The sequence below is a fragment of the Megalopta genalis genome, chromosome 4 (genome assembly GCF_051020955.1).
Source record: "Megalopta genalis isolate 19385.01 chromosome 4, iyMegGena1_principal, whole genome shotgun sequence".
NCBI classification, from domain to species: Eukaryota; Metazoa; Arthropoda; class Insecta; order Hymenoptera; family Halictidae; genus Megalopta; species Megalopta genalis.
This window is the reverse complement of record NC_135016.1, coordinates 22,826,180-22,840,472: the sequence shown is the minus strand read 5'-3', so window position 1 is coordinate 22,840,472 and position 14,293 is coordinate 22,826,180. Positions and strand designations below refer to the sequence as shown.

At 44.4% G+C, this 14,293-nt stretch overlaps 1 protein-coding gene and 1 long non-coding RNA gene across 18 annotated transcripts in view; one reads left to right on the top strand and one right to left on the bottom strand.

The window, feature by feature from the left end:
* The window catches only part of unc-13, a 646,812-nt gene extending 634,127 nt beyond the window's left edge, over positions 1–12,685 (top strand). For 16 of the 17 annotated variants that reach the window (XM_076520791.1, XM_076520789.1, XM_076520790.1 and 13 more), the window contains 3 exons: positions 1,755–1,859; positions 3,424–3,586; positions 4,166–12,685. In XM_076520791.1, the coding sequence (XP_076376906.1) occupies positions 1,755–1,859; positions 3,424–3,586; positions 4,166–4,463 (566 nt within the window). In that variant the 3' untranslated portion in view covers positions 4,464–12,685. The remainder of the gene's footprint in view (positions 1–1,754; positions 1,860–3,423; positions 3,587–4,165) is intronic. The other variant, XM_076520784.1, reaches the window with a different exon arrangement.
* Positions 12,681–13,710, bottom strand: LOC117219029 (uncharacterized). Its single transcript, XR_004489931.2, has 2 exons — positions 13,436–13,710; positions 12,681–13,237 (listed from the first exon to the last, which is right to left on the bottom strand). It is a non-coding gene; the product is annotated as an uncharacterized LOC117219029 (long non-coding RNA).
* Positions 13,711–14,293: the final 583 nt, after the last annotated feature.

Sequence of the window (14,293 nt, the reverse complement as noted above, 5' to 3'; positions counted from 1 at the left end):
CAATGCAATGTTTTAATAGCCAGCTCAGAGCGTAATTTAAAAAATATGTGAAAGCTTGACGAATTAAATTTTGAACGGACCTATTAAATGACTAGCATAAGATCGTCGAAGGCGTCGGTATGTATTCACGCTTGTGATCATGAACACCTTCATCTTAAGAATGTTCATACACGAGCAAATGCAATTTCGAGAAAAAATGCAAATTTCCCTTAAAAAATGCAATTTCCCTAAAAATGCGAATAATCGTACGTCCTGCAGTTTCGAATAAGACTTTCATCAAGAATTCTGGTTTACGTTTCGGTATTAATACCTCGCGAAGTTGATCATTCGATGAGTCTTCCCAGACACGAACTCATGTCACCGAGTCCAAACGTGTTGTCCTAAGCATAAACTATGCGTGGCGGCCACCGCGGGGACCCTTTCGATGTTACGACAGCTTGTAAGAGTTTACTAAAACAATATAGCGCGCGAAGCAAACGCTTAAGACCTTGATCGGCGCGTTCGAACCTAAGTCGCTCCGCTGCAGCGCGCTGGTAGCATAAGCTAAGCTTCCCGTACACGCATCGAAATCAACTGGCTGTAGTCATAAGTAGACTGCGGATTTTTGTGCAGCTGAAACGCGCTCGAGTGTTCCACTCGAGTATCAAAAATGAAGTGAAATTCGATCAAAAGTGAAATTACGCAAGACAGAGGTATGCGTTTATCTAGAAGCAGCCATATGAATATCTCTTCGGTTACGACGATGTATCAAATATCTTATACCAAGATCAATTGTTCATGGATGTTCCATCCGTGTGTCGATTACGTGAAATATGCGAGGTATGTGTAACATCGATCGCAATTCGCGTAAGAATCCGCAGTCTACTGTTAAGAGATCGCCTATAGTATGGCCTGCGAAGAGCTACCTTGAGCCGCCAGTCGAGTTCGATCTGATTATGGTCGTGCCATCGAAAGTGTCGAAACCATGTCCCGAATGTGATCGTCTCGGTGATCGATAGTTGTATTAGGTAGCGCTGCTGCTGTCACTACTGCCGCTGCTACTGCTACTATGGAGAACCTTGCCAAAAAAATCACAGTGCGCATCCTTCAGTCATCTTCTTCAAGGCTTTCATAGACACACGTTCACGTACACACGGATATGAGTTTTCTCGAACCGATCACCGCCAGTTTAGCGTGACACGCTGTCCAACGGACCAGCTCCAGCAACCGTGTACACACGCTGGCCCCGCGTCCCGTCTCGGCGACGCGTTCGTTCGAAGAACACGCCTAAACTTTAGAGAAACCCGATATGCTGTCGACGACAGCGTACCTGCGGCATCACCACGGGAACCGTGCGCGCTCGCCACCGAGGACCACGATCCGAGATTCACGGCAGGCTTGGTCAAGGGTCGCCGTCCAATTACCCTAGTTTCGAGATCGTTCCGCATTCCATGGAAGATACAACGATCCGATTGTTGATCGCTTTCGAAAGGATCGTTTTCTGATCGTTATATTATCGCTCGTATTGATCCAAGACTGCATTCTCCTCCGCTGAGTACTTACTCTATATATACGACAAAACGTTTCATGCATACCGTTAGAGCATGTAATCTGCTCTAGACATAGACACCCAAATAGAGAATCTTAGCATCGAATTTTTGAACTCTAGCGTCGGATAGAAACGACCGAAGCTATATATCTTTCTATTTTCGTAGCACCTAGACGCTCGACCGGGTCCCCTGGGCGAACACGGAATCTAATTATCGTTTATGAAGTTCCAGATACCGCCGGTTCGGACGAAGGTTCCGTGGGCGAAGTCAGCATCCAAGTGGATCTATTCACGCATCCCGGAACCGGCGAACAGAAGGTCACCGTGAAAGGTACGATTCGTTTCTTTGCGAATTATTATCGTGTTCGCGACTTCGAGCAGAATTACAGTCATTTCTTCTTAATTGGGGATCAAATTGCGCGCAAAGATGGACGATTTGGGAAGAGGAGGCACGATTGATCGTTGCCTCGCGGCTCGTTTTTATAGTTGTTGACGATCGATAGCTATAAAAACGAGATGCAAGGCTCGGATACTAGTATCTCCTATTCCCAAATCTTTTTTATCCACTTTTGTGCACAACCCAAGAGAAATTACTGTACAGTAAATTCTCCCTAATTGACGCTCAGCTAGGAAACGAAAATAGACAATTTGAGAAGAGGAGGCACGATTAACCCTTTGCACTCGAAGCAATTTTAACTGCGAGTTCAAAATAATTTTTCTGACTTATGGTATTTCCATTTTATATGACAAAGTGCATTTTATGCATATGAAATTTATAGTCTCGCGACTCATACGACAGTTAGACTTTCAACAATTCTTTACGTCTAGACTTATATAATATAAAAATTATCTTGGAACGTGATGTAACAATTCTAATGGTGCCTCAGAGTCACCACTCGAGTGCAAAGGGTTAATCGAGCTCTGCGGCTCATTTTTATAGTTGTTGACGATCCGTAACTATAAAAACGAGCCGCCAACCTTGAATACTCGCATCTCCTATTCCCAAATTATCCACTTTCGTGCGCAACCTGAGCGCGAATTAGGGAGAAATTACTGTATAGTAAATTGTCTTAATCGACGCTCAGCTAGGAAACGAAAATAGACAATTTGAGAAGAGGAGGCACGATTAATCGAGTCTTGCGACTCATTTTTATAGTTGTCGACGATCGGTAACTATAAAAGCGAGCCGCCAGCCTTGAATACTCGCATCTCCTATTCCTAAATTATCTACTTTTATGCGCAATCTGAGCGCGAATTAGGGAGAAATTACTGTATAGTAAATTTTCTTTAATTGACGCTCAGCTAGGAAACGAAAATAGACAATTTAAGAAGAAAAGGCACGATTAATCGAGCCTTGCGGCTCATTTTTATAGTTGTCGACGATCGGTAACTATAAAAGCGAGTTGCCAGCCTTGAATACTCGCATCTCCTATTCCCAAATTGTCCATCTTTGTTTCCAAGCTGAGCATCAATTAACACGTTCCGTGCCGAGCTTTTTTTACTCGAATCTTCACACTTTGATATTTTACTAAAACTTGATGTATTACGTGCAATTATTAATTCTCGTACACATAACAACGTAACAAAAACTTATCAACGCCCATTCTTGCGGTGGAAATTGATTCTTCGGTTCTAAATTTCTTGTAAACAATTTGTTCAGTTCACTAAGTAAACATGCAAGCGTGTACCATCGATGGTACACGTGGCACGGAACGCGTTAAGGAGAATTTACCATATTCGTCGATTTCATTATCCGATAAACCGTGTTTATTCGATCAGCTGTTCGATTAAAAACTATCGATACTGTTGCTTAACGATATCTATTTGGCCCCCGTTGACCGGTGGCTATGGAAGTTATGCTATGACACCTGTTATCACCGAGTCCTGCATTTCAGTTGTCGCTGCGAACGATTTGAAGTGGCAGCTCGCCACGGGCATGTTCAGGCCGTACGTCGAGGTGAACCTAATCGGACCGCACCTGACTGGAAAGAAGAGGAAACAGTCGACGAAGTCGAAGAGCAATAACTGGTCGCCGCAATTCAACGAGAGCTTCGATTTGTAAGTGCAAGATGCGATGAGATTTCAGTGGCGAAAGGGTTTGCTGTACAGGCGCCGAATTCATCGATTTTCGAGTAAAATTAGTTCATCGAAATATTTTTAATAACGAAACAATATTAACGTAACAATTGCGACAATCCGGGAATCATTGATTACGTTCATCGAATGCTCGCGATTCGAACGATCAGCTGTCGTATTTTTTTCAAGAGTAAAAATAGATAGAAATAGTTTCGTGTCACACTTTGCTGAAAAAAACTTAGAATAAACAGCGATGTAAGGCGAACTTTGTGCGCAAACCCAGCAGTCAAATCTCTAGGCATATACAATAATGTCTCTCTAATTGACGCTCGGATTGTCCAGAAAAATGGACAATTCGGGAAGAGAAGATACGATTGTTCGAGCCTTTTGGCTGGTTTTTATAGTTATTGGCACTCGGTAACTATGAAAACGAGCCAAAAGGCTGGAACAATCGCATCTCCTCTTCCCAAATTGTCCATTTTTCTGGACAATCCGAACAGTCAGTTAGAGAGACGTTACTGTATCTCAGCAAACACGTGACACGTTCGTTTCGTTGTCCAGCATGATCGGCAACGAGCAACAGCAGCTGGACTTCTACGAGCTGCACATCTGCGTGAAGGACTACTGTTTCGCCAGAGAGGACAGGCTGGTCGGTGTCGCGGTGATGCAGCTGAAGGACATCGTCGAGGAGGGTTCGTGCGCCTGCTGGCTGTCGCTCGGCAAACGTATACAGATGGACGAGACGGGCTGGACGATCCTGAGGATCCTGTCGCAGAGGAACAACGACGAGATCGCGAAGGAGTTCGTGAAGCTGAAGAGCGACATCAGGCAAGAGACGCCGCTGCCGAACCCCACCTGAAGCTCGGACACCCAATGCTAAAGCCGACAGCGAAGCGATGCGTCCTTCGAGTTTGGAAAGAGCTCGGAGGTGTGAAGGAGGGAGCATTTGTCCACGGGAGGGAGGACGAGAAGCGTTCGGCCGTCGTTGTCGAGACCATCGAGATCGGGAATCGTCGTTGTCGTCGTGTCGACGAGCAACAAACGGGAGAACAGCAACACGCAATCGAGAACAACACAGCGCGGTACACAGAGGCGCGCGCGCGCGCGCGCGATCGAGGAGAAGCAAACGGATTCGCCGATGAGAGGGTGAAAAAGCCGCGAAAACAGCGACTCGATCAGCGGGGGAGACATCTTCCTTCCGATATCCCGCGCAGCCAGCTTCCGGTCGAGCGTGTTCTTCTCTCTTTTTTTTACGAATCACAGAGCTTTAGTCCCGTCCCTAAGTAAAAAAAATAAATAAACAAAAAAAAAACATACAAACAAAAGAATCGATCGTAACAGAGAGGACAACGGATCCTTCCGGAGGACCGTTCTCCGACGGATAATATCGTATAAACGCGCTGAATATCAGGTACCGAGTCGCAAACGTTCGTCCATTGGGTAAACAAACACGGGATACAAAAGAGAGGGTACTTTCGACGGCGGTTCAAAGCGACAGGATGCGAGTTAAGAAGCCCAGGATTGGTGAACACGGAGTAACACACCGGACTCTTAATCGATTAAGTGCCGCGAAGATGGAGAATACGACGCCTCAGGTATTGGAGAGTGTTCCGTATAGACGCGAAACGTGAAAACAGTGCTGCCAGTACGCAATATATTTGGTAATATTCGTAATGTAAGGAGGGGAGGAGAACGAGGAGACGAAAGTGGAGATGGAGGAGAAGGAGGAGGAGGAAGAGGGGTGGGAGTTGGAGAGTCGAATGATAGGCATAAAAATGCGTCGAACGCGATCATACCTCGACGTCCACGGATTCCCAAATGAAACGTCAGCCGCGTCCGACGTTCGACGATCACGAAGAGTGGAAGAGGATCGTAGGTTTTCGGGGTCCGAGATAGCGGGAACGGCGAGCGAACCGACGCAAAAAATAAGAAACGGGACGCGACGCGACATCGGGGTCGCGTTCCGGACAATGGGAGCGGGAAAATCGCGCCGCAGCAACGAGGCGAATGTAAAACGCATACTAATTAAAAATCTAGACCCTCGTGCGAGACGACGTTTTAGGCCGTTTGTTCGGGAAGACGAGTTTACTTGTAGATAAACACGTGAGAAACACATTGTTGACGAAGAAGTTTTTTCTAATAACAAGTTTAAACGTAGCATTGCGTACGACCAATAGGCGCGCCGCGACGTCACTCGCGGCGGGCCGTTAGTAATAAATAGGCATTGTAATGTAAAATACGTTCTTATCGTAAGGATTTAACAAGAGATCGTAAGAGTCTGATTGCTGTGGTGAATGGCGAGCGAGGTCCGTTCGAACGCTTCGAGCACGCTCCTCGAATCATCCCCGGTCCCGACTCGATCGCCTCTCACGCGAGATACGAAGCAACAGAGAAACCGAACGAACACACACGCACACGTACACGTACACGTACACATCGCTCCACCCGGTTCACCCTCGATTCCCCGATCGACGTACAACATTCTGTACAGATTTAGTCGCGAAGCGCGGAGAGCTGCGGCGCTCGATCGACGCCAGGGACCGTGTCCCCGAATCATCGACCAGAACTTTTTCGAAATTAAACTTTATATCGTTGTAGCTCTATAGTACTTAAATATTCATAATAACTTCGACACTCTCCCGACGACCATTGCTTTTTGTGTGAGCCAAATATATACACGAGGAGGTGGAACGCAAGCTTCGAAAACAAAAAAAATAACGACGAACGTTAATACTTCTCTGTCTATTCGCTTGATATCTCATCGATATTACTCTTGTATATAGATCGAGGGTCATCGTTTCGCGGACAGAGTTCGTTGGGCCACGATCGAGTCCGCGCGGCTCTCGTACAGGAACCCGGGAGCCCCGGGAGTCGCGGATAAAGGGAGTCGAGGGTGAACGCGCAGAATGGTCCCCGAAATATCCGTCACAGCGCGGACAGTCCAACAGGATTCGACGGGCTCCGGCGACGCAACGTTCGTCGCTGTCCTTGCTTCCGAAGCTTCGACCGGATCTCCAGAGAAAACTATCGAAAACTAGAAAAAAGAGGAAACTAATAATAACACAATGATGCACGCGACTTTGAACCTAATGAATTTCATTCACCGGCCCTCGCGGCCCGGCCAGATATACAATTCCAGAGATTACATGATTATATCCAAAAAAGTTTCTACTACGTAGTACGTCTAGATATACTTACGTATTGTGTATAGTGTCTAAACGCTGATCTAGCTGCGAGCGCGGGATTTTCGTTTGGAGAGGAACAGCGGGAGAGCGTGAAAGATTCGGAGAGGAAGAGTGTTTAAAAAAAAAAAAGGAAGCGAGAGAGAGCGAGAGAGAGAGGGAGAGAAAGATAGAGCCACCCACAGGGAAACAGCGTTCGGCCATCTTAGATAGACAAGGTGCTTTCCACATCCGGATGCGTGGATCTACACGCGACACAGGTCAGGCGCAGGACTTTCGCGTAGTACGATTTCATTTACGCTCGCGTAATTATCCCCGTGTTGTACGACGCGCACACTTTTTCGAAATTCTCTCTAAAAACACGTAAAACCTCCCCCCACCCCGAGTATCATGCGTCCCTCTGCGCCCTCATCATGGAATATCGTAGAACAGAATAGAGACACCAAAAGGGTTTTTAACTTCTTTCGTTCGTGAAAACGCGTCTAGCGCGACACTCCTCGACGCAGTTAGAGAATCCTTAGATCTAAAAAAGAAAAAAGTGCCCAGATCTGTGCCGTTCGAAATTCGTTCGAGACGTGTTCCGGCTCGGTTCGTCGTCGACGCCCGTGGAACGTCGTCGGTCCGCGGGGCGCGGTGACCGAGGCGGGACGCGGTTCTCCGAGCTCGGGGCCATTCACGCGTTGCCAAGAGGAAACAACAACAGCCGTCACCGACGTAAACGAATAAGAAAAATGGAACAACCGGGCTGAAAGGGAATGGTAGATGAAAGAAAGGAAGAAGAGGAAGGGAAGAGAGAAAGAAAGAAAGATACACGGGTCCGCGATCTCGCCATCATATTCATTTGTAAAAGTGTCTATTTTCTCCGCTGCCTAAGTACATACTAATTACGAAGAGAAAGGTCCGGCGAATTCGGCGCCCAGAACCAAGTCCGTCGACGAAATGGAAACGGCCTTTTATGTTTCACGCTGGTAGCGTCGAATTTCCAGGTCACTCGGCAATTGCGCCTCGTAGACGGGGTTGACCGCCATTTTTTCCTCCTACTCTCCGCTTCGATTAATATCTCGTAAGCTTAATGAAAAAAAAAAAAATATCTCGTGTATTCTGTGATAATTACCCCTTAAAGTACACAACACAATGAACATGCATACGTACACACGTACACGCACGCACACAATTCAATACATACATACAAACATACACACACGTACACGTGTTTCACGTACATTCGCATCACGCAACGTGGGAAGAGGAACATTTACGAGGGACATTCGCATTTCTTGCAGGACTAAAACGTGTGTCGGAACGACAAAATCCGAGACAAAAGTATACACGACCGGAAACAAAAAAAACACGCTCGGGGAAAAACAGAACAGAAATATACCTTGTTATACGGTGGAAAATCGCTCATACAAACCGACACACCGAACAAAACGCATGTACGTGATCACACCGATCCCAATAGCAACAGTATTTTTCTCTTTTAAAAGACATTTCGATTTCTATTCTCTATACTCGTTAAACGTCCGAAGAGTCTCGTCGGTGTGTGATAAAAACGTGCGAACGACTCCGCTGAAACGGTCGTCGCGATGGTGCGCCGAAATCACGGTGTTCGCGACCAACGGCCGCGTACGGTGATCGAACGAGGACAGTATGGTTGTACCGATACGAAACGGGGAAGCAAAAGTGCATTCGCGCGGGCAACGAATCCACGGGTAGACGAAGAGGATCTAGGCGAGCCACGAGGGATTTGAGAGAACGACGAAGCGTCCGTCGCTGTGTCGATTGAAAGTAAATTATTTCGCCCAAATTCATGCAGAGTCGCATCGGTTCACGCGTGGTCACGCGATCGTACAAAAAAAAACCAAAGGAACATGGGGGATACCTCTTGTCGTAGCAAACTTTATCATTTAACACGGAAACGTTGCTCGGAACAATATTTTTACATTGAGATTTAACCCCGGACGGGACCCGCGCCTGCTTTCGTTCTTGTTTAAAGTCCTGGAACGTCGCGAACTATAATTTCGAGGGTGGTTGCGTCGTCGACGTTAATATCGCGTGCGCGTGTCTAGAGGTTTTAACGGTAATGCGACAGCTTTCGGTCGATACGTTTCGCAGTTTCGGGTGTTTCTTTCTTTTTCAATTGGAGGACGGTACGGTCCCCGAAGGGTTAAACGCGCCGACAATGATCATCGTTAGTTCACGATCGACGAAGCATGCCCACGGATCATTCGAGTACACGTCCGAAACGGTAGAACGCATCTTCCTAAAATCGCATATCCATTGGTCTCGTTGCACGAATCGATCCATTGTTCTCCAAAAAGCACCGAATTTCCATGAAGAACAAAAGCGAGGCGCGTACAGTGAAATAGGGTCAAGCGTTGGGGTTGTTTTTGTTCGACGAGAGCGCGGGCTGTCACCGCGAGCTTTTGCGTCCGGCACGCCGACACGAGCGCAGAACCAAAGAAAAGGGTGAAATTCCGAGCGTTGGATATATTGTACATCGCAGCTGTGTCGGAGAGGGAGCACGAAACCGGAGAAACGATTTAACAAAGATATAGAAAAAGAAGGAAGGATGAGAATAGAAAAGGAACGAACGAGCGACGCGAAAGAGAACGAGCGAAACAAGGCGAGGAGGGAAAACGAAGGACAAATATATACACAACCGTTGACAATACTATGCTTGAAGAATCGTACGACGCGTATATAATGTACCTAACAAATATATTAAAAGGAAAAAAAAAATATGACGGAATGTTTGTGTTTCGTAAGTAAAAAAAAAAAAGCATATTAAGAAGTACATTTGTAATCATGCGACGAAGAAACACATTTGCAGCAAAAGGAGAGAAAAAAAAAGAACAAACAATAAAACTAAAAAAGGATCGCGTAATTCTGTGCGTACATATGCGGATGACTGCGTGTTTACTAGGTAATTATAAATCGTAACGAGTGAGGAGTACATTTTCGTCATCCACACAGAAACAGTGTGTGCCACCGTTGTTATCAAAATTTTTCACGCGTAAACAAACCAGCGAACGGGGAGTAAACGGGGAATAAACGGGGAGTAAACGGGGAGTAAACATTAACGGCACATCGTTGCGCAGCCTCCGAGTATAGGTGAACCTAACAAAAATAAAAAAAAAAAGCAATTGTATCCGAGTCAAACACGCACATTCAACACAAAAAAAAAGACGGAATAATATCTACGATACCGAATACCCAGGTCTTTATTAATAAATGTTTCACTTTCGTTCGTTCACTCACACGAGGAGCTTATTCTCTGAGCCGCTTGTACGATTGAAACCACCATCGTCATCAAACCCCTGCCTACCCCCCCGCCCCCAAAAAAAAGAAAACCATTGGAACGCCTCTCGTTGATCGATCGACACCCATCATTATCAAGCGCGTTTCGCCGGATTTTCGGTTCTCCCATTCGCGTTCCCTGCGACATTTGATCGATCCCCCGAGGTTTCTGGCTGGATTGGTCGCGATCTCGATTCGATTAAAATTCATCGTCGTCCGTCTACGTGCATACGCGCGTCCTCGAATTCAATGGGTCCGCAATCAATCGCGCCGCGTTATACATATATATATTCGCCATCGTTCGGTAGATTTTGCAATTCATCTTCGCGGATCATCTCGACCGGTTTTCTTTTCACGATTCTCCGATAACCGAGAGACGATGTATCTCTCTCTGTCTTGAATTATTTCACGGCAATCGACCGTCTTCGGAATACACAGGGGGGTAATTTCGTTTCCGCGCGACGCGTAGGAGGCTAACAAAACAGGGTTCGATCGATAAGCCGGGAAAACGCGCGCGACGTGACACAGTGTGAGCGAGCGAAGGAGAGGGATAATTTGGTGGCAGAGAGCCGTTGACGAGCATACGCTACTATTATCGGCAGCAGTGTCTCTATCGAACAGGTGTGCGAAGCAACCAGGAGGAGTATATGATGAGAGAGAGAGAGAGAGAGAGAGAGAGAGAGAGAGAATCTCGCGCGAAATGGAGACAGGCAAACGGGGGAAGTCGATCAGAGATTTCTCGTCGTTGAATCATTGTGCCATGTACCATATCATTGTGTCGGAAGGAGAACGCTCGAATATCATTACTACCACGAATTACTAGATAGAATCTTAAGTCCGCGACTACGTGTTGCACCAACGTGTTTGCCGCATGAACCGAGCACGCGTCGCTTGCCATTCGAGAGTCACCGCCGTTCGAACGAACGGCAACCGGACGCGTAGAATTTCGATTCTAACACGTCGCTGGTAAGTCGAACGGAGGTCGGGGTTGAATCCGTGATGGGACCGGGGCTGTCTTCGGTCCTCTCCGCCCCTAGGTTTTGGCCAGCGTCGCTCGACGACGTCGCAAACTTGTTTCCTTCGTTTCGCGGTGTGCCTCTGGACTGGCTGCTCGACTGGCAATCGACACGGTGAAAGGGGAAAAAACGATACTAATACAGCTACGCAATTGTTGTCGGCATTGTTTTATCATTGTCCCCGCCTTTGTCACGATCGCCGTCATTGTTGTCATTGTAATTAAAGGCATGGGTGTTCTTCGTCGCGCCGGCGTCAAACGAAGCATCCGTTTATTGCCGTCGATCACCAGTTCTAGAATTTGTCGTTTCCTTTCCGGTCGTTCGTCTTCTTTTCGCATCGAACAGTTACGCGCACGTGTAAGATATTATTGCATTCGAAACTTGTATCCGCAGACTATATTGCACATACGATTGCACATACTATATATATATGTATATGTATATATATTATATGAATATTATATATATATATATATATATGTATACATACATATTATATATATATATATATATATATATATATATATATATATATATATATATATATACATATATATACGACGAGTGTACATATAACATGATCATATATTACATTTGCGGCCCGATGTTGCCTGGTGTTTTAGCAAATAGAGCGAGATATGCGCAATCCAGGCTAAAAAGTCTTTATAATTTGCAGTGGGCTCTGTTTAATGAACAGGGGAAACTTAACGGGAAGGCGAAGCAGCAACGAAAAACACTTTTACTTTTCCTTTCTTTTCCAAGACACGTGTCATCGGATCACGACGATTTCTGCATTCAGTATGTATCCGTGTACCCGCCTTCGTGTGTCCGTCAGTTATAATAATACTGCGTGCTGTAATCAATCGTGCCCATTCCATCTTTCATTTTTAGTTCTCGATTAAGCCAGAGAAACTACACGATAGGAAATATTTTGCATCCTTTCCGTTCGCGAGATATCATGTAAAGCGAAAACATAGCCAGAAAGACATGGCGCTCGTTACGTGGAGAGAATGTTACTCGTCCTCCTTTTGTAATCGTTAACGAATTTCAGCATCCGACAACGCCGTTACTCGTTGTATGTCGCGGTGACACGATGGTGGCGTGACACGTACAACACTCCTTTTGGCTAAAACGTTCATCGTGGTACCCTCCCGATCCACCGAAGCAATGTACGCGGCACGCTTTGCTTGGTACACTGAAAAGAAAGAAAGATAATGTAAAATTGATCCGTTCGCGTACTCCTGTACACGCGACCATCGTGTCCCCACGAAATCTAGATAAATAACCGAACGACGGTAGCGCAATTATCTCGACGAGGTATATAAAATATACATTCTGATGTGAAAACGATTTCGGTTTGCATTGGTTCATTATCCGTTGTCCGTTCGCACAGTTTTCTCGTTCCTCATTTGCGTAAATGTACCATATCCAAAGGGTGCTCTTAAATGGACAGCGGAACAAAAAGCGTATGCGATATAAGATGGTAAATATTAAGAGATAAAGAAAGGATGGCTTTCTTATTGGAATGGGCTGCCTCAGGGGAAGGTGATCCAAGGACTCTAATAAATCATCAAAATCTATCAGCCCACGATTACTTTATTTACACGTCCTCTTATCCTGTACCTACAATTAATGCATAGATATGCGAATGCATCGATCGAAACCGCATAGATATTCGAAGCATTATATGTCATCCGCTGGTGGACAAAACCGATAAAACTGTGTCGATCTATACTAAAAGAGGTCAAAATTTTGTAACAAAGCGTAATATAGTTGTTGGAAGCTGATGTTGAAAATAATGAGAAAAATAAATGATATCGTGTCCGATACCGCCGAAGGAACTCTAAGACCAAACTAATTTGAATATACATGAAAGTAATTCATACGTACTTCGTACTTTTGTTATAACTTCTAATAACACTTTTATAAGATGCAGATCGGTATATTTTAATTTCACCCCGATATGTACAACGGTTACTTCTTATATATATATGTATATATATGTACTATTTAACTCATTTACATCTTAACTAAATACGACATTAATCCTTCGAAGAAAGGCATTTCTATCGATGGTACACAAAACGCTACTGTCATTCATTTGCTTGCGCTGCCAATGCCTTGTCAATATACATCTGCAATAAACATAAAATCAGTTAATGTTAATACTAGAAAATGTTCTATAATATGTTTTTACTTTTTAGGTTATACATCATTTCCATTGTGTACAAACTAGTTAACAAATACATGCAAAAACAAATATTGTACGAGATATTATATACAATTACATACATATTATAGAATACGATATAGAAAAAAATTTGAAAATGTACCTGTCCTCTGTCGTTTACTCTCTTCTGAAGTAGTGGATGGTGGAACCAAGAAATATATTCGTCTGGCCCTATTAGAGCTCTATAGGTAAACATCGCATAAGCGCAAAGACCGAAGATTATATGAAATCGGTGCGTTTCCGCCATGATACCGAATTTATGTTATTTATAAGTTACTCGGAATAAGTAGAGCAATAATATAATGACGAATCAGTAATCGTCGCAGACTTTATAAAACATCCAATTATCGTATGCTACTAGAACCAATGCTACCAAATCGATAAAATGTACTAAAATGTCGCCAGGTTAGTAATTTTACAACAAAATATATACTTCGGAAAAGATTGTAGATTTTATTTAAAAGCTCTGGAAGCTGTTTCATGTTAAACTAGCAAGGCGGATCAACTTAATTAAGTATTACTGCCTTTTTCCTTAAGCCAATAAAAGAAATGAATTATCCTAATAAAGCGTTGATTCGTTAACGGTCATCTCTTTCTGTTGGAACTCGACGATGATTAGTGGTAGAGCCATATCGATACGAGAGCACGTCTATTTTCATATTATCTAAATTGATTTGGTTTTATATTAAAATAATCAACGTTATTTCAAGTTTAATATTACATTTGCCTCCGATCTCTATTGGTAATGCTGTGTTAACTATAACACTTTTGTAGCTACGTTCACGCGGTTGTGTAACATCGTGTTTTAGATTTGTATGTCGTAATAATGTTCACGTTTATGATTCGTTCCCTTTTAGGGACAATCAAATTTATAAAATAATAGAGGATTTTTAATTGATAAAGTGCTTAAAGCAAATATACACGGTAAGAAATTCTTACAGAAAAAGGATCATAATTTCTT